Raw genomic sequence first — 19,056 nt, 5'->3', positions numbered from 1 at the left:
GAGACTTAAATTTATGTCTTCAGCAGAGAAGAGACAGACGTGTGAGTTCTGCGTGCCCTTAGCAGCTGTCTCGCACGCACTGGTGGGCTGGTCAGCGTGTACAGGATTTGGACTAACAGCAACAGAGAGTGCCCTTTGCTTCTTCATAGGCAGGAGATGCGGAAAGGAAAGAGGGTATCGCAGCTGCGTTCTCCTGATTCTGCATGGGAAGGAGCACCTCGGTGGCCTTCCTTGCAAGACTATAAATGGTAGCAATCTCTGTGGGTTGCCCTGTGGGTCTCAGAGTCTATGTGGGTGCTGCATGCTGTGCCCCAGTCTTCAGCCTGACGCCCTCCCCCAGTGCTCTGCTCACCCGTGGCACCCAGGAGGTCCTCGGCGGAGTCTTATGTCGGACTGCTAGGAGCTCCTGTTCTGCTGCTGCTCGTTTGTACCCTTCCAGCCTTCAGAGCATTTCGGCTTGTTTCTTTGTATCAATAAAATAAAAACCACGTTTTTGAATTTTAGGGTTTTCCCTTTTACTTTGCTGGGTGCTACGATATCACCGAATTTTTAGAAGGGTTAAAAGTGATTCTCGGATAACTTTACCTCTCTCTGTTGAGCAAAAATTCTTGTTCATAGAAGTATGTATAAAGCTAGAGAAATTTTGAAGATATCAGAGATGCAACTGTTCATTGATCTGTTTACCTGAAAACAGAAAGATAGCTTAGTGATAGATTGGGCAGAACCTGGCACTCCCTGAAGCAGGCCAGGGTCTGTTTTTCTGCCTTGATCTTAACAAGAAGATTAAGTGTGTGAGAAAACATGCCTTTCATCCTGTAATGAAAATGGGAGCACCTCAGTCTCTTAAATTTTTCTTCCTCAGAACCGGAATTTTGTTTTGAAGGCAATCGTCCTAAGTTTTCCATAGTATGGCTGTATATTGATAAGAAGCCGATGAAAGAATGAAAAATAGGCTATGCTTAGATCTTCACAGGTGAAGTGATCATGTTCTGTTCCCCAAAGTCACCAAATACCAGTTTCTCCACTCTTCCTCAAACTAAAAACAGAAGCAGACTTGAGCCTGAACTTAGCTGTCTGTCGCAGGCAATGTGTAAGTATGGCATGGGGGTTTATCAATAACATTAAACCCTGAAGGTCCGTGCTAAGGATACGGTCACTAAGTAGAATAGGTCTGCAGTCCCAGCTCAGCTTATAATATGATATAATGTACACTACAGAAGGTCATACCTGCAACAGCATAATATGAAGCAGAAAAGTGGTGCATTGACAGCTGTATCTAGAAGGCTGTATAGCATCTGCCCAGTTCAGACTAAATCTGTTGATCCTAAATTTTCATGACATATTAATATTACACTTACCAGGGAATTGCTACCAGTATTACAAACTTCAGAGGCAATGCCAGAAAAACTGGCCATTGCCAGGGTTTTATGCCCCTTATCTGGTAAACCACTGAGCTTTAAAAATAAATAAATAAAACTTCAGGCTTGCTTTTCTCCTTGAAGTGTTTTTTAGTTTTCCCCCTGTATGTGATTGCAGTGTATACGCCGAGTGTTGCACTGCTATTCAGCTAAATGGCATCATAATTTATTACCGCTAACTGTGTTGTGGTTGTTGTTGAACTTCCTATTTTGACAATTTTAAAAGTCTAATTTAAAACTCCTGACATCTGTGTTTACTTTCTAGTTTAATAATACCTTATCTTCAGAGCACAGCCTGATAAGCATGTGCAGTACAATAACGTTATGTTGGTATTATTTGTAGCAGTAATAAAGTATACTCTGACTAAATATATTTACTTCTGCGGGAGTATGGCTGGAGTTTGAGTCGCGCTAAGTTAGTCTTCAATTCTGTACTATAGAATATTCGGTGGTAGCTTAGCCCTACAGAAAATGGCTAAACCACCCCGGTGGCTCTCAGGCTTTTTAGGTTTGTCCCCTGGCAGCCTGGGGAGGGGGATTTACAGCATGTATTCAGGCAGGATTGCATAAAATGCCTGTGTATTCCTAATAGGAACCTCCTAAATCCCTGCTTTTCTCTGCAGTCCTTAGGAGCTGCTCGCCATTGTAGTGCAGGGTGAGCGCTCTTCCTGCCATCCTCTCCCCCCTACTCTCCGCCTGTCAGTTACTACCTGTGGATGTTTCTTGCCAGTTGATTCAGTCTCTCTGTAGATATGCTCAGATGATTCATACCAGAACTGTGAAGCTGTGATGACTATATTTTTAAACTATCAAAGCCAATATTATCATTTCTTCCTTCACTGCGTTGTAGATAAAGACTTCATTTTAAAGCAAGAAAATAAGGAAAATAAAATAAAACATAATATGTTAAATTGCATTTTGCCAAACTTAAATTTACTTTAAAATCTTTTCTCAAAAAACATGAATTACTTTTTGTGTTTCTTTCAGGTTCATTAATTTTCCAAAACTTTACTGCAGATTTCTCTTTTCAGAGGTGTTGACTTTTTCCTCATAATTAATCAAATAACAATTTTATATATTAATTCAGACCTACTTTATTTCTCAGGATGAAGTGGCTCATACGCTTACAGAAAGCAGAGTATTGAAAAACACCAGACACCCTTTTTTAACAGTAAGTATCAGGAATTAGTTTTAAGTACATAATTAAAGTACTTAATTTTCAACATGATGGGTGTTCCATTATGAACATAATTTACAAACAAATTTTGAAGTCTTTCTCATGATGAGTTGTAAACAAACAGTAGCTATCTGGTGCTTATGATATCCTTTATCAGAATATGTATTTAAGAGTTCAGAAAGAAAGTTTCTAATAATTTTGTAAAGCTTAACTGCACTGAAAGCAAATTTAATTGTAGAATGTAACTCTTGTGCAATTTTTGTATATGAACACTTTTTTAATAAAAGTTGTTGATTTCACATAGTGTCAAGTAAGTAATTTTTACTAAGAAAACTTAATTAAGAATTCAATAAAATGAAAAAAATAACTATTTGTTCAACATAAGTAGCCCATGGAGCAATAAAAGTCAACCCCCACTACTTCAATATCTTTGTCTTCATATGGCTAATATTTATAGAAGGAGAATATTGAAAAGAAGATGAAAATTTTGAGATTCAGGACAAGTTATGATTAATAGTTCTAATTTTACAACTGACTTTCTTCTGTAGAAGTAATTCTGATTCTTCTCTTATGAGAATATATTAGAAAATCTTTTCATTGATTTCAAAAGATAATTAACATGTATTTTAAGATAGGGAAAAATTATTTTGCTTTTTGTATTAAAATATCAAAGTACAACGTGGAAGCTTTCCTATTTAGAAAATCATAAACAAACCCGTTAGAAAGCAGAGGATTGCATTTACATTGCTTGGCCACAATATTCTTGGAAATTCAGTCAAGAGAAATGAGATCTCCAAAAGTTTATTAAATTAGATTGTAAAGGTAAGCAGGAGTAGGTGTAATTCCAATCAAATCATGCAATGTCACTGTAGTTGTATCTTTATATCTTTCTGATATTATTAAGCAAATATTTTAAGAAGACATGCAGTATTTAAGTCACATGAGACTCCTTATGATTTTGTTACATGTAGTTCTACTGCATTTCATTTATTTTAGGCCAAGCCTGCATCTGTGGATTTTCTTTGGTATCGTTTTTCCCAAGGAAAATCAATTCAACATTGATAAGCCAAATTTTTTTGTTAAGATTATACCATTTGTTACAATTTTAAAATGATATGTAAATAAATATATTCATTTGGCACTCTGTTTTTAGCATTGCATAGTATGTGAAACTGGAGAGTCCTTGCTTTGGAAATGAAAGCAGGCTGGAGGTTAAGATCACTTTTAAGATTTTATTTGGGAGAAATTAAGAAGAGCATGGTAATCTCTGTCTTCATGGACATTGTGGAAGTGGACATCGGAAAATACGATGAATGAGAATAGTTGGTGTACCATGTATGGCAGTAAGAAATGCAGTAGAAAATTGTGTATTTTAGTAACTGTTTAGTATTTTATTGCAATAAGCATGCTGTTTTCATATCAGTGGCCACGTGGCAGAGATGAGGGAAGACATGAATGTTCTTGTGTTAATTCATCTCAAGCTCCAGATAGGAAGTTACACTTTTAATTACTCTGAAAGTCAGAATTGTCTGCTTAAGAGAATAAAATTAAATTTTATTACAGTTTAAGTGCAAGAAATTTGTTTAATATAAGATGATAACTGGTTTGGTTTTGCTGTTTTCTTTGCAAGTCCTTGAAATATTCCTTCCAGACAAAGGATCGTTTGTGTTTTGTGATGGAGTATGTTAACGGAGGAGAGGTAAGTTTAAAAAGGATGTTCTGCACTTGTAATAGTAACACTGTCACTGGGTTACACTTTAAATGATGTAATTTTTCTTGCCTTTTTTGCTTTCTAGTATCTTTGGAGTTTGGGTTGGGTTTTTCGTTTGTTTTTAAAATTGTTTTATTAAAAAAAATGCAGACGTGTATTATAACTATGCTGTCAAAAATTCTTGAAAAATTAGACTGTTGTATCTTGAAAGATAATTTCATGGTAGAGAAATAATTACAAGTAGCTTGCTTACTGTTTTTTCTTCAAGCATATTATAGCATGTTCTGGCATGAAATGGTCATAATCTAGTGCAAACAAGCAAAAATAATCTTGACTAGTCTTGCTTTTTCCCTGAAATGTGAGATATGTGCTCTCTTCTTTGCTTATAGCTGTTGGAAATACCTATGAGAAAAGAGTAGAGCGTTCATATTTTTCCTTAACTTCAGTCCCCTTCACTTGCTGTGTACTCTGGAAATTCCAACTTAAGTGCTAAACTTGTTGTAATGTCATTAGCCTTTCAGCCGTTACTGTCCTCCAGCTGTTTACTGAAGAATGGAATATCAAAAACTGTACCTCTCAAACGGAATTAAAGAGAATTGCAATCTAAGAAGAGGGCTTTTATCTGCCTTTTAGGTGCTCTTTGCTATTCAGACTGTATCTTGTTATAACATGAACCAGGGGTTTTTCCTTACTTTGTCTACTATATGCTGCATTATAACGTTAAAGGACGAAGTGTTTCCACTAGCTTTTTTTTTTTTATCAGAAACCAGTTTCTTCATTCAGGAATTGTTGCAGCTTGATACTGTGTTTTGCATTATTCTTTTGCTGTGTTCTGCTACAATTAAACTGTCTTCAACTATAATCGTAATGCCGGAGCACCCCCAAAGCGCTTGTCGTGCATTCATCGCTCTGGCGATTGCTGGGCCCAGTCTGAGGCCCGTTTACATCCTAACTGGTCCATGGCCGTCCTCCGCCAGCCGTGGCTAAACGTGGTGCTAGAGGGTTCTCACGTGTTTAGCGCAGTGTGTGTAAACCCAGTTCTGGGCATCGCAGGTGTTGAACCGTTTTGGCCTGGTGAACTAGGCACAAAAATCTCCCTCAGCGGCGATGGGCTAACAGCCTTCTCTTGGACAGTCAGCTGGCTTATTTGGCATTGAGCTGACATCACCAGTATTAAGTCAGTGCTATCTGCAATGAGGTTTAAAAGTGATCCCTTATATACTAGCCAATTCTTCTTAGTTTTCTGGGTGTAAGACCTTACTGCATTTCTGTAACCCTGGGGGATGCACTTTGAAAGTACGCTTTTAACATGGGCCTGTCATTTAGATACCCATCTTTTTGGAAGATACCGTTCTGTCCTGTTTGAATGCAGAACAGAGGCCACAGAGAGTATTTTCAACTCCTTTCTTAAGACTGAGGATGCTCTGACACTGCATTTTGATCAGGCTTGTATCCTGCATTCCTCTGCATTGGCTGGCACCTTTGCGGCACCGCTGCAAACGTCTTGCGTCATGGGTTTCTTGGTAGCAGCCTGCTTTTGCTTACGGGGAGTTGAGTGATTGCAGTGTACTTTGCCAACACTGGGTTGCTTTTTTCCCACGTATGATGCTGTTCTTTGTCAGTGTTGCTCATGTTCTTTGCTGATGGTTCTCTAATTCAGTGTGAATTTTTGCCACAGTGGGAAATAATGGTCTTTCAGAGCAGGCGGTTTGCTTTGAAGAAACTCTTGGTTTGCTTATGTGCTTCTCTTTGACTAGAGATCTGAATTAGTAAGTTGGACATGCTTTTAATAGGAAAATCTTGAATCTTACCAAGCTTTCCTGTGAATTTCAGACTTTAATCACTGTCTACTAAGAAATGCAAAGGACCTCATATTTGTAAAAATAGCCTTGTTACTAACTCAGAACTACTGAAAGTAAGTCGCACAAAGTTTACCCAGCATTTTAGCCATTTGTAAGCTTATCTCCTACGTGGGGCACAGACTTTTTTCTTTTGCTGCTTACCTCTACTATTCTCTTCGTATTCCAAGGAAGTTTCATTTCCTTACAATGGTTTCTCACTCTTGAAGGTGTTGAAAATTCATCTTTTAATTATAACCTTCCCATGGGAAATTGACTGTAGCAGTACCATGTTGCTTTTGGTTCTCTCCAGAGCTGTACTACCTTCAGTGTGTTTCTGTTTAACATTCCTTTAGATTCACAGATTTCTTTTTAGTTAAACACTTGTGCCTGAGTCAATTGCTTGTGAATTTTCTTGGTTATGTCTTTCAGGAAAACATTACCTAAACAGTCCTCCGAATGAAGGAGTTTCTGAAATTTGTATGCGTATTCTTGACTCTCACCCAGGTGAAAGCCAGAAAATGCCACAATTTAGGCTTCCGCCCTACTGCAGTACTAAAAAGTGTAGTCAGTACTAGGAGTCTTCAGTTCTTCTTCCTGTGGTTAGGAAGGAAAACGGTCAAGAAAGGGGTCACTGAATTTCATTCTGGAGGAGAAGAAATTGTGTTAAAATGTTCCTAAACAAGAATCTTCTATACCTGTTAAAAATCTAGATCTGTGTTGAATTTAATATCTCACCAGAATAGTAACAATTTATCTTTGCTTTACCTTGCCTATGTAACTTCAAATTAGTTAGGCTCAGTTAATAAGGGAACACGTTATAACAACTGCATCAGTTTTACAATGTACAAAGTATTACCGTATTGAATTTTGAGTTCACTTGACTTCCTTAAAAAAAAAAAAAAGACAAGGAGCTAAATATATTACAACAAATCATTAGAGGATATTTGCAAGCAAATTATTCCGATAGCAATATTGAATATGTTAATTTTCTTATACTGACAACTTTTACAGTTAATTTTCTGCTGCTTAGGGCCCAATCTTGAAATCTTTGTTGTGGGCTGAAAGCTCAACTTTTTCTTTTTTTAGTGTAGCTGTTAGACTCTGTGGATGAAACGTTTAGCAATGATCGTAAACTATGTTGCAGAGCTGGAAAGATACTTCTAACATTGTGATTACTTCTCAATACCTTCGCTATACTGAAGGAATTATATTAAAGTAGCATTAAGACATTGAAATTTGATCTCAGAAAAAAAATATTCATCTGGCTTAGTTGAGATGACCAAATTCCATTATCAAGACTTTGAAGTGTCATATTTTATGAGTGTGTGGTAAAAAAGTACATGCAGTATTGCATGATAAACTGTGTTCTTTACTTTGGTTCAAAATATAGGATAGTAATGTAAATATTTTTTAATAAGTAAAACTATCAGTACTTACAGATGAAAACAGGCCTACTTTAAAGAAAAGAAAACCCCTTCAATTTTGTACATATTTTGCTGTCCTCCTATCAGGATTTTGAAAAAATGTGTAAGGCTGTATTGATGGTTTTCCTGCTAGTACTGATTTGCCTACTCTTCCTTTTGTAACCCATGTAATTTTGAGTCCTATGTGATTGCAGTAGGTTAGTAGCACGTTACAGTGTTCCCCCAACTTCCAGGCCATACAGAATGGTGTAAACTGTAGTATAAAAAATTATATTCTAAGAATGACTCTTTATTGCTAGGCAATACTTTTGGAGTGTATGTTTCCCATTTTTTATTTCTAGTATTTTGCTTTAAAGGCTGAAAAGCTTTAGGAATGAAATCTATTACATGCATTACTCTGCAGAGTACACTGATTCAGCTGACTAATAAGTTGATTAACTTCTTTGCTTTGCACTTTCAAGATAATTCCAAATTCCGTACTATGTAACAAACTTAATTGGTAATTATCTGTATAATAAAATTAGACTCTAAAATTTGTTCAGATGGTTTATCCACACCAGAATTCTGAATCTGTGTTCCACTTGGCTTTTTTTTTTCCCCACAGCTCTTACTTCAATTCTTTAAGCAAGAGAGAACTAAATGGTTTGTTGTAATCGAACAAGTGTCTACTGTCTAGAAAAAAAAAAGAGGATTTACAACATACCTAATGAAAAATAATATTGTTGTAAGCTTTGTTGATTTTCTCTGTTGTGTCCTGTTTTGTTTTCCTTTAACTTTAAGTAAATGAATGTTCCTTAGCCTAAAATTACGGTCGTCCAAGATAAGGGTGCTATATTTCTTTGAGTATAGAGTGTGCCTAGAAGTGGTATAAAGTCTGAAACAATAAACAAATAATTCAAAATTTCAAGGCTGCTACTGCAAATGCTTTGCGAAAGAGTCAAATCAACAGTTAAATATGAAATGTGTTTAACTGCAGAGCTGAGCAAACCCAGTGTACAACAGCAAGAGCCAGTCATACAACTTTCAACATGCTAAATGGGTCGCTAGCATGTGTAGAAGTTAAACATATCGGTTGATATGGTTTTTTTATATATTTGGCATGCTTGGATCTGGAGTTGAATATACTTTTATGTTTGATCTTTGGTTTTATTTGTTACAATTTTCCCATTAAAATATTTTATTAGGAAAAAAAACCCGTGGCAACATTGTTGTTCAGTTTTTAAATAAAGGCATACCAGGAAATTTATAGCTCCAATCCTCACTGTAACTATAGCACCCTCATGTATGCCATCAAAAATGTTATGTGCAGAATGACTGACTTTGTGCCAAAGCTATTTCTATTGCAATTCCAATGACTTTATAGCACATATTTAATAACTGTAAATCAATAAATAGTGCAAACGTTGGAAGCTTTTTTCATAACCTTCCATCAGATTTCTTCTTTTCTTCTCTGACTTAATAAATCTAATCTTCATGTTCTGACAATTGTAAATAGAGACTGGTGGCGTAATTATTCCAAAATAATGAACCAACTAAATAATTAGCTGAAAATAATGCTGTAATCTCACTGAATTAGATTTTTCTATTCTAAAGTTTGCTTTAGTATCTTTTGCATATATCTGAGTATGAATTCACTTTTAACATGCATTTTTATATCTAAATGTACATTCTTCATTCAAAACTAGCATGTATGGTTTGATGACAACTCTGCTAGGTGCTATAATATGAAGAATGCTTTGGAAGAGTGACTGTAGTGTCATATATAACGTTCAAATAAAACTGACTTGGGAACTCAGTCTCTTTGGCAAACAGAACTGTTGCTAGTTGTTTCTAGCTGGTCATTTTACCCTGAAGTTAGTATTTTGAATGAATATAAAGAATATTTTGTTGGAAATAAACACTAAAGAAAATAAACTTTAGTTATGTTAGCTTGTCAGATTATCAACTCTCAGATTCAAATTGGGACACTTTTTTTTTTTTTTTTTTATAGAAACTAATACATCTGTTGCTGACAAGTATGCTGAGGTTTTAGAAAACTCTAAGTCTTTGCTGCTCAGCTTCTGGATTAGCCTCTCATGCAGAAAATTGCAATAGTCCTTTTGCATAGATACGAATGTAGGGCTGACTGGAGGTTATATTATAAATTTGTGGAGTGTGTTTGCTATTTGTACACGTTAAAAAGTGATCTGAAAGTTGGAGTGTGTTTGCTATTTGTACACGTTAAAAAGTGATCTGAAAGTTGGACTTCATTTTGAATTACATCGAGTCCATCAAAACAAACAAAACTCCTAAAAATGAGTGACGTTAGCTCATTCTTTATGAAAGAGACTACAAACCAGACATTAATACATAAATTACATAAATTTAGCATTTTGCTTTATTCGGATGAAGATCTGCTTAGCGCTATTCTTTTCCTATTTAAATCTTGCAAAAGAAAAAAAGACCCCACAGACTGAGAAATACAGGTCTTCTTTCCCCAGTTTTCTAATATGTGTGAGGCGCTTCCTGAAGGTAGACTTAGTCGCTTAGTCCGTATGGCTCCTCTGTTTGCGTTGGCAATTAAGCAGTCCTCAGTACAGAATGCAGGTTACGATGGGGAGGGCTGATGTCACCACCGGGGATCCGGGCTCAGGCAGGGAAACAGCAGCAGGAGCAATTGAAATACCTCTTTGTCAGGCAGGTATTCCATTTTTATACAAGGTGTCATGAGAATTCAAAAAGAAATTGAAATGGGAGTGCAGATACAATGAACAAAAGATGAAATACTCTCTTTAAATTGTACTGCAGTTTCTGTTTGCTGTGGAGTCTCTGCTGGTACAAATACATGCTGCCAAAAGGATCAGCTTAGTTGGGAGCTTGTTTAGGTACAGAAGAAAGTTATAAACATTTTTTTTGAAGCGGAACTGTCAGGAAAGAAGTTGACTCCTCGTTGTTCATAGGATTGACTTTTTAATTACATTTTTAAAAGTCCACACGCTGAAAATAGCTGCAGTAATTCTTACACTGCTGGGCGAGCAGTGTAGATTTACTACAAGTGTAAAGTAAGGTGTGGTATTGACAGATTAAGCACATTATTGTTTTTTTGGTTGGTTGGTTTTGGGTTGGTTTTTTTGTTTTTTTTTGCCTACCCTGCCATTTTGGAATTCTCATCTACTTGATATTTTTAGCAGTGAAAATAAACCACATTGCTGTTATAGATTTCCTTGTCTATAATTTATAAATGATGAGATTTTCTGTGTTTCTGTTTTGTTGATTGTTAGCTCTTGTGGTAAAACCTAAAACACTGGAACTTGCAGGGGTAAGGCAGGTGGCCCAATTTGCTCTAAAGCAGAATACAGACACCTACTAATCTTTCATTAAGGACTTTCCCAAGCTTTCTTAACGCAGTAAATAAAACTAGGCATTTTAGAGTGCATTTGAATTAAATAGCCAAATTCTGCTTTTTTTAGGTGTTCTTCCAGGTTCTGAGGGTGCTGTTTTATCCAGTAAGATGCTGATAGCCTTGCAGAACTTCACCTTACGCTTTTTCGCTGCAGCTGAAGTTACTGGCAATACGTAACGATTAATATTTTTCACTGAAGGACTTCAGTTGAAAAAGTGTCTGCAAAGCGCTGTTACTTATAAAGTATTAAAGAAGAGACAAAACCCCCAAAGAAATGTTTTTGTTGTAGCAAAGAAATACACTAAATACATAGATTTGTTTTTGTAAGCCCTAAGCAGGTGTTGGTTTGCTTTTTCTGGTAATATTGCTAGCAGTAGGAATGTGCTGTTTTTGTGAAATGCCAGTTCACCTGTTCAGTCGAAGCCTGCTGAAGAACTAGACTTTTTTCAGTTCAAAGAAAAGTTACTAAATTACTGAAAAACTTAAGGTGGAACTGGAATCTGAGTATTTTAATGATATTTCTCAGTTGCTCAACATAAAAATCCGAGGAAGTGGTGGAGGCAGAAGTATAGAATGATGCTGCTGCATACTTTTTTTTTTTTTTTTCCTTTGGTAACTGAAGGTTAAATGAGTAGCAAGCAGAATGCCTTAAACAAGATTGGTATATTGATTAAAACGCTGATTTAACAGCTCGCTTTCTCCCTTTGGAAACCTGGAAAAGATAAGCCAGCTGCTGTCTAAGAGTGCCGAGTGTCCACTGAGAGTACACTATCTATCATCACAATATGGTGATGAGAGGTGTTTTATGTTTGTGTTAATTTCCCCCACTAAATCAGTAATTATTACAATCCTGTCCCTGCTGTTTACCCTGCAGCTGTTTTTCCATTTGTCGAGAGAGCGGGTGTTCTCAGAGGACCGCACACGCTTCTATGGTGCAGAAATTGTCTCTGCCCTGGACTATCTGCATTCTGGGAAGATTGTGTACCGTGATCTCAAGGTAAAAAAAAAAGAAAAAAAGTAATCAAATTTTTGTTTTTGCAGAGACTATTGGGACAAACACAAAGTAATTATAAAGTTGCGCTATTCAGAGTTAATGGGGGAAAAAAAAAATCTGTGTTCAGTTTAAAGTTGTGTGTGTGCTGAAGGAAGCCATTTGATACAGTAATCTATAGATGGATACTTTACTTGACTAACTTGATTAAAAAAAGAAACAGCACTTGAAGGAGATCCAAACTTCTGATACTTTTTTTCCTCCATTACTTCTAACTTAACTAGGATTGCAACACAAATCTCAGATATAATTCTCAGTGTCCCCTAACAAGGGAAACGGGGAATTGGGACAATGTGACTGCATTCTCTTTAGCTCAGCAAAGAGTTATGTTCTTGTATGATTTCAAAACATTTGAATTCAGAATACTTCAATAGGAAAAGAATGTCAGCCTTAACTTCAGAATTATTTTGTCTTTTGTATCTTGGGAAAGATTCATAATACTGGAATGTAGTTTGTCTTAGATTTGCTTGCACACACAGATCGGTATCCTCTGTTGCCTGACGCTCCTTTTACATTATGCTACAGGTATTCTGTGACACAGTATGTTCTGTGGAAAATGACATCTGATTTCAATACTAACATTTTCTAACTTTTGTGGGAGGAACCTTTAAATTCCATGACGAGACTATTTTATTTCTGTGAAAAGCCTTTAATTTTTTGTACAGGAAATTGTGCTTTCCTGTTACACATGCACAGTAGTGGAGTTCGTTCATGGACTCCTTTGTACAGGAACCGAGGAGAAAGGAGGCAATGGCAGGCAAGTTCTGCTCAGGGGGACAGACAGAAAACAAAATACTGGGTTACCTGTTTGTAGCAGAATCTGTGGTAATAACATGGCATGCTGTAACATCTTGGAAAAATATGGAATTGTCTGGTCAAGGAATGATTTAAATTCCAAATAATAAGGAAAGAGGAATTTGACTTTATAAATCTTCCATTACTGGTGTCATCTACTTTGCATCTTCTTTGTAAGACACCATTATATACCTTTATAATACATACCTTTGAATTGTATTTCAGGCTTTATACAGACTTAGGAAGACAGGGCTATGATTGTTCTTGGTTGGTATTTTCACTATACACCTTACAATAAGAAAAAACCCACAAACTTCTTCCGTTGAGAAAAGTCGTTCAGGAATATGTTTTACTTGGTTTTAGTTGTGTCTGTATTTAAATTGCTAATAAAAAGCTTTTGCAATAGTTATGTTAGCCAAGTTTATCAGATAGTCCGCAGTAAATATTGCAGTATTTTTTATTCCTGTTCTTTAAATACTTCCTAACAGGCTATACTCTGTTTTCACATTTCAAAGCAAGGATCATGTATTTAAAAGGCAATGTAAAGCATACACATACAACTATTCAAGAACAGTGTCCTTTGCAAGTATTCAAGGAAGAATTTACCTTGGGGCTTTGTTTTTGTCAGTAGCTTCCCTATTCCCACTTTCATCTGTTATTGAAAAGGTTGTGGAAGATGCAGATATATTAAGGATTTACTTTAAAAGAACATGGATATGTACTAGCTGTTTCATGACAGTTTAGTAAGTAAAATGCATCTTGGTAAATGAAGATGATGTAACAGCAAAGGAAACCTATGAAGTTGTACCAAATGACAGCCATGATTGTAACCTTGAATTAGTTGATTATATCTTGAGAATATTTTAAAAAATATTTTGCTTTCTTTCTGTGGAAGACGCACCAAATTTGTAAAACTTCCGAATGAAAGACCATGCTTTAATTGACCTGGGATTTACCATTGTTATTTACCATAATATTACTCTAATAGAGCATTAAATGATTATTTAAATTGTATAAAACTAAACACTGTTAAATGCTACAATGTAATAGATGCTGTAATATTTTTTTTAAATTACAGACAAATTATGTTCTATTGCAAGCAATAACTGTGTACCTTTTTTAAAAAATTGATGTAATGCATCAGCCTGTCCTCTTAAGAAATACTAAGGGAACATTTTTTTCCCCAACACACAGTTAGAAAATCTAATGTTGGATAAAGATGGACACATAAAAATTACAGATTTTGGACTTTGCAAAGAAGGAATCACAGATGCAGCAACTATGAAAACATTCTGTGGTACTCCAGAATACCTGGCGCCTGAGGTATGATTTAGAATATACTCTTGTAATACAGTATAAAATGTTTATTTTTCATTTAATTTTAGACTACGGTGTTTGTATGCCAAAAACTGTTCATTGTGGTAAGAACTGACAGTCTGCCCAAATACTACTATGCAGTTGTTATTCAGAATTGTATGTGCCGCTTTTCTTTTTGGTGATTGTATGTGTATTGACGCTGTGCTGCTTAGTATTTAAAAAGGCCTCTAACATGCATTTTCCTTCTCATGTTTGCCTTCCTCTGTTAAAGTTTTTATCTCCCGATGATTTCTTCAAAAATAATCTTCCATCTGTCTGTCACTTGGAACATATGATACTGCTTAACTGAGCTGTATAACTAGTGTTTATACAGCCTCAGTGGAGGCGAGGGGGAATAGGAAGGTACTGAATTTGCTGGATTTTATCTGAACTTCCCAGTTGCAGGGAGAGGAAGTTGAAATTTTAGATATTTCTGCTAAAACCAATTGAGTGTATCAACCTCAGAACTGAGGTGGGCACCAAAACCTAGCTGTTTCCTCGTACGTACGCAGACGTGGCATCCCAGAGTATGCCACCCCATCTTTACTGTTAGCTAGCACTCAGAGTGCCAAGCATCACACTTCTCAAGGGTTGATAAAAAGATGGACATGAGGATGTTGTTTTGATTCCATTTCTAGCTCTGGTTTGGCCACTGGAGAATCTGCTGTGGAAGCTCAAGTCACCCAGATGATCTGCTCCACTATTAGTGCTGGCAGCTCTGCCACTTGATGCCTACTGAAAAAAGGCAAGGGGGGCACACTCTCAAAATTGTTTTTTTTGTCCTGCCTGGCTTCAGTCAACAGTACTGACTGTGGTGCTCGGAAATGTTGTTCTGCCTCTCCCCTGGGGCTGCCAAACACAACTCCAGTATTAACATGAAAGACAGCATTATTTTTTTACTTAATGCCAAGGATTCTATGGATGCTGAATTAGATCTTATTTCCATTCTTGTCAGCATTCAGGATTGCTACATAGCTGATATTGGACAACTTTCTAGTCAACCTAAAGGGCTTTACAAGGCCCTTCAGTCCTACCATTTGTTTTAAGAATTCTTCTTCAAGGGATCCCCCACCTCTTGCAGCGACTCGGCATCTGGTTCCTTCTTCCTTAATTCTTTCAGCAGGGACAAGAAATCTGAGCAGCCATGCCCTCGCACTGCAGGTTCAAAGTACCTAAATAATTTTGGCTGGTTAGGTGTGTTCATTTCAGCTGTTTGGTGAGTCACCAGCTGCGCTAGCTATGAAGACAAGCTCACTGATACATGGTCTCCTTTGCAGAATCACATCCCATAGATTCCAAAGACGACTTACATGCAGATTGTTGCTATCCTTTTTGGCAATTTCTGACATCTCCTTTGTGTTTATTGCAGGGACACTCAACAGTTATCTACATTTAAGGGTTCCAGAACTATTCTTAGCCTGCTTTGAATCTTTTGTAGCTACTTAGGAGAAGTTGTAGATCGGCCTGTTTGGCTTGGTACAGTGGCCATTTTTCTTGCGTTACACACCCAGAATCTGTGCCAGCAAGGAGAAAAACACAAGGCATGATGCTCTCATCGCTGACATGAGCTACAGGTGTCATTGTGAGCTCTTATCCCCTCATTGTCATCTTGTCACCAGTCTGGAAAACATTCTCAGAGAGTGCAAATATCCCATTCAGTTGCTTTCATCTGCTTCTCCATCTCTCACTTTTGGGAACATGCTAGCTCTCTTCCATCGAACGTGGCAAGGGATCATTCTGGGTTCTAGACACTTGCCACAAGTTACTTGATCCAATTTGCCTTTCTGTTCTCTAGCAGTCCCATTCCTCTCCTTCACCTCCCGTTATGACAGTTTTTTGAGAAGCAGCCTGTACAAATCTGTCTTGAAGTAAATTGACTCTTTGTTAACCCTGGGAACCACAGAACCCATTCCCTTTCACCTCAGATATAAAGGGTTTAGAGCGAGCAACCTAGACAGGGTATTGGTATGGCTTAAGAAGATTCAACACCTTTATCCACACATTCTTAATTAAAAGGGTAAAGTTAGCAGTATATGGACACCATGCAAAAAACAAAGTTTCCCTTTGTACTCTCCGCTGCTAAAATAGCGTTTACCAGTGCGTTTGCTCACCTGGGACAGTTGTACCTATTTTTATACCTGGGACAGCTGACTGATAAAGGGACCGTCAAGAGACTGGGTCCTCCAGTCTATTCGTGTGCATCTGTCAGAGAATGATTGCTCAAAAATCACTTCTCGTTGCAGTTCAGGCCACGGAAATCATTACCAGATGCTGAAGAGTTACTACCTTTTGACAAATTGCAGATCATGAGAATCTAATGTTACAGCTGGACTTTAATCCTGTTACCACAGTGAATTTCTGCTTGTTTATCCCAAGACAAATGGCAGCATATACTTATGTTTTGCCTGGTTGTGGTTAGCGTAAAGGCAGTTACCTTTTAGACTTTCTTTAGAAGCAAGATATTCTCCAGTTATGTGGAGAAACCCATTTAGCATCTGTCCTTTTAATAATACCCTTGCATCCTGCTCTTTCATCTAGGTCAGTTGTGATGGGTGCATCCCTTCTGCAGGCCTTTTGGTTCAGTTTCCCATGTACGTGTTGGCTGGTGGTAGAGGACACTGGGACAGTGTGCTGTGTAACACACAGCCTGAGGTTGCTGTCTACCAGCCAGGAAGCAGTTGACCCAGGACCCTTGCATCGGCAGGAATCTATACCTAGCCTGAGAACTGACTTAATGTTTTCTTTTGTATGAATTCAGTGTTGTGGATGCAGTTCCAAACAAGAACTTGAGCTTGATACTCCAAATGCTTTTTGGACTATTGTTTGAGGCATAGAGTCCTGCTCACTATTCCATTTTTTTTGCAAAAACTAGATTGCAGTTGCTTCCAACAGGAAAACAGGGAAGTGGCTAAGCCAGGGTAAGGTGGATTTCCTCCTTGCATGACCTTCTCTCAGGTCAACGTGTCCTTGTGGATCCATACAGAATTATTTCCCAAGGTGATTTCAGAATTACTGTTACAGAAAATAAGCTTACCCGTTGCTGTGTTTTCCCTACAAACCTTACGTTTCTAGGATCAAAGTAGTCCTCCCCACGTTCTGTTGAAAAGGCTCTTTCACCTCACATTGATAGGGCCAGACCTTTCATAGAGGACCTGAGACTGACTGCTGATATCTGGCAGATCCAGAAAAATGCCCCTGTTCACGTGAAGATCAAATGGATGGTGGGCCACAGGAAAAAAATGAAATGAGATTGCCAGGTTGGAGCCAAGTTTCATCTTTGGAGCTAGAATTACTTTTCTGGACTGTCACTGATTTATCATTCGTGGCACCTACCTGGAAGTCTATACCTACCTTCACCATGCACTGTGCTTTTACAGGGGTGCACAGGGCTTCCAGCTAAGTGGTCCACAGGTACATTCTCTTCACGCTGTCCTCTCCTAGTCTCCCTGTTATCCAATGCCAGTATTCTACAGTTTAAAAAACCCCTAAAATGTCATTGACTGTGCTTTGTCTTGCATAGTTATGTGCCAAGCACAAAAGATGGTAGGGTATGGATACATCCTCTAGGAAGAAAATAGGTTCCACTGTCAAATAGCAGATCTTATATATGTTTACAGTACAGATGTACATTTTGGTCATAATTATTGAAGAGTGAGTAACTTTTTATTTGTGAAATTATATAGTCTTTTGAGAATGATTTGGTTATCTGATAAATAGTGAAATTCCTTTATCATCTGCAGCAGAACTAATGCAAGCCTCAGTTTTTTTCTTGCGTGAGTGTAGTGGTAATACTAAATATTTCCTTCTGCTCTAAGAATCTGTGGCATTCCCCATTTGAAAGGTATAAAATATTTTATGATTTCTCATTCCTTAGTTTTTCGTGAAGAAGCAGCTGTTTCTTAGGAGTTTGTTTCCATTGTTGTCCTTCAAAGTAAGCTATCACATTCGAGATCATTGTGGTGTCAGAGAATAAACATAGATCCAAAGAGAAAAAATGAATTGTGATCTCATTTAGGAAACAAAGATGTACTCTTGATTTTTTTCTCCAGAAACACACACCACCACCCCCCCAAAATGTTTCTTTTGCAGTTTTGGAGTGGCAAAGGCAGGACAGGACCATGTGTCTTTTCCAGACAGTATCACTTGCTTAATAAAGAAAGAATAAAACTGAGAAAGTCCTTGTAAATATACCTGTGAGACATTTAAAAGCAGTTTGGATTTTCATAGTTTTCAGTTGATTGTCAAGGATCAAAGACCTGCTAATAAAGATACAGGTCTCTACAGACTTTCTTTAATAGAACATTCAGGAAATGAAGCTACTTGAGCAGAGAAATAAAAGTTTTCGCAGCTCTGATTACTTGTCAGGGTAATTTCTTACATGAGATTGCAGTTTCTGGCTCTCTGCATTTCTGTTCAAGTTCTTAGGACTAAGTGCACAGTATTAGTTATAGTAGGGCAGTCACCACTTATACTGACACTCAGTTTTGGTATCAGGGGAGATACAAGTTTAAATACCAGAAATGAATTTTGAAGCTTTTAATCTTTTTAATAACAGGAGAGAAGATGGTTTGGCTGTGAACAAGTCTGTAAGGGACTTCATGGATGATCGTTCAAATGACTCTTCATAGATGTAGATGATCAATGATATTGAGGTGTATTCTAATAACAGGGAAAATGGTAGGACCTCGTTAATTTTTATTAGTGTAAAAGTACAGACTAGATGGATGAATGCATTCCTATAAGAACAATAATATTTTATTTTAAAAAAAATAAATAGCAAGACCATTTCAATATAGTTGATGCAGTTACTGTCACTTAAAGGTATGTGACAATAAATAAAACCAGAGCAGCTTCATAGCCTTTGTCCATAGACATGAGAAGATCTGCATGTCTTATACTTA

At 37.1% G+C, this 19,056-nt stretch overlaps 1 protein-coding gene across 4 annotated transcripts in view; it reads left to right on the top strand.

Annotated features, from left to right (window-relative positions):
• The window catches only part of AKT3 (AKT serine/threonine kinase 3), a 187,266-nt gene that overhangs the window by 105,425 nt on the left and 62,785 nt on the right, over positions 1–19,056 (top strand). For all 4 annotated transcript variants that reach the window (XR_008576244.1, XM_054819198.1, XM_054819200.1 and 1 more), the window contains 4 exons: positions 2,524–2,589; positions 4,226–4,294; positions 11,828–11,950; positions 13,994–14,122. Coding sequence is in view for 3 of the 4 variants with exons in the window: in XM_054819198.1 (XP_054675173.1) it covers positions 2,524–2,589; positions 4,226–4,294; positions 11,828–11,950; positions 13,994–14,122 (387 nt within the window). In the remaining variant the exon portion in view is untranslated. The remainder of the gene's footprint in view (positions 1–2,523; positions 2,590–4,225; positions 4,295–11,827; positions 11,951–13,993; positions 14,123–19,056) is intronic.

This window comes from Grus americana, chromosome 3 (genome assembly GCF_028858705.1).
Source record: "Grus americana isolate bGruAme1 chromosome 3, bGruAme1.mat, whole genome shotgun sequence".
Lineage (NCBI taxonomy): Eukaryota > Metazoa > Chordata > Aves > Gruiformes > Gruidae > Grus > Grus americana.
The sequence above is the reverse complement of the archived record's forward strand: the minus strand, read 5'-3'. Positions and strand labels throughout refer to the sequence as shown.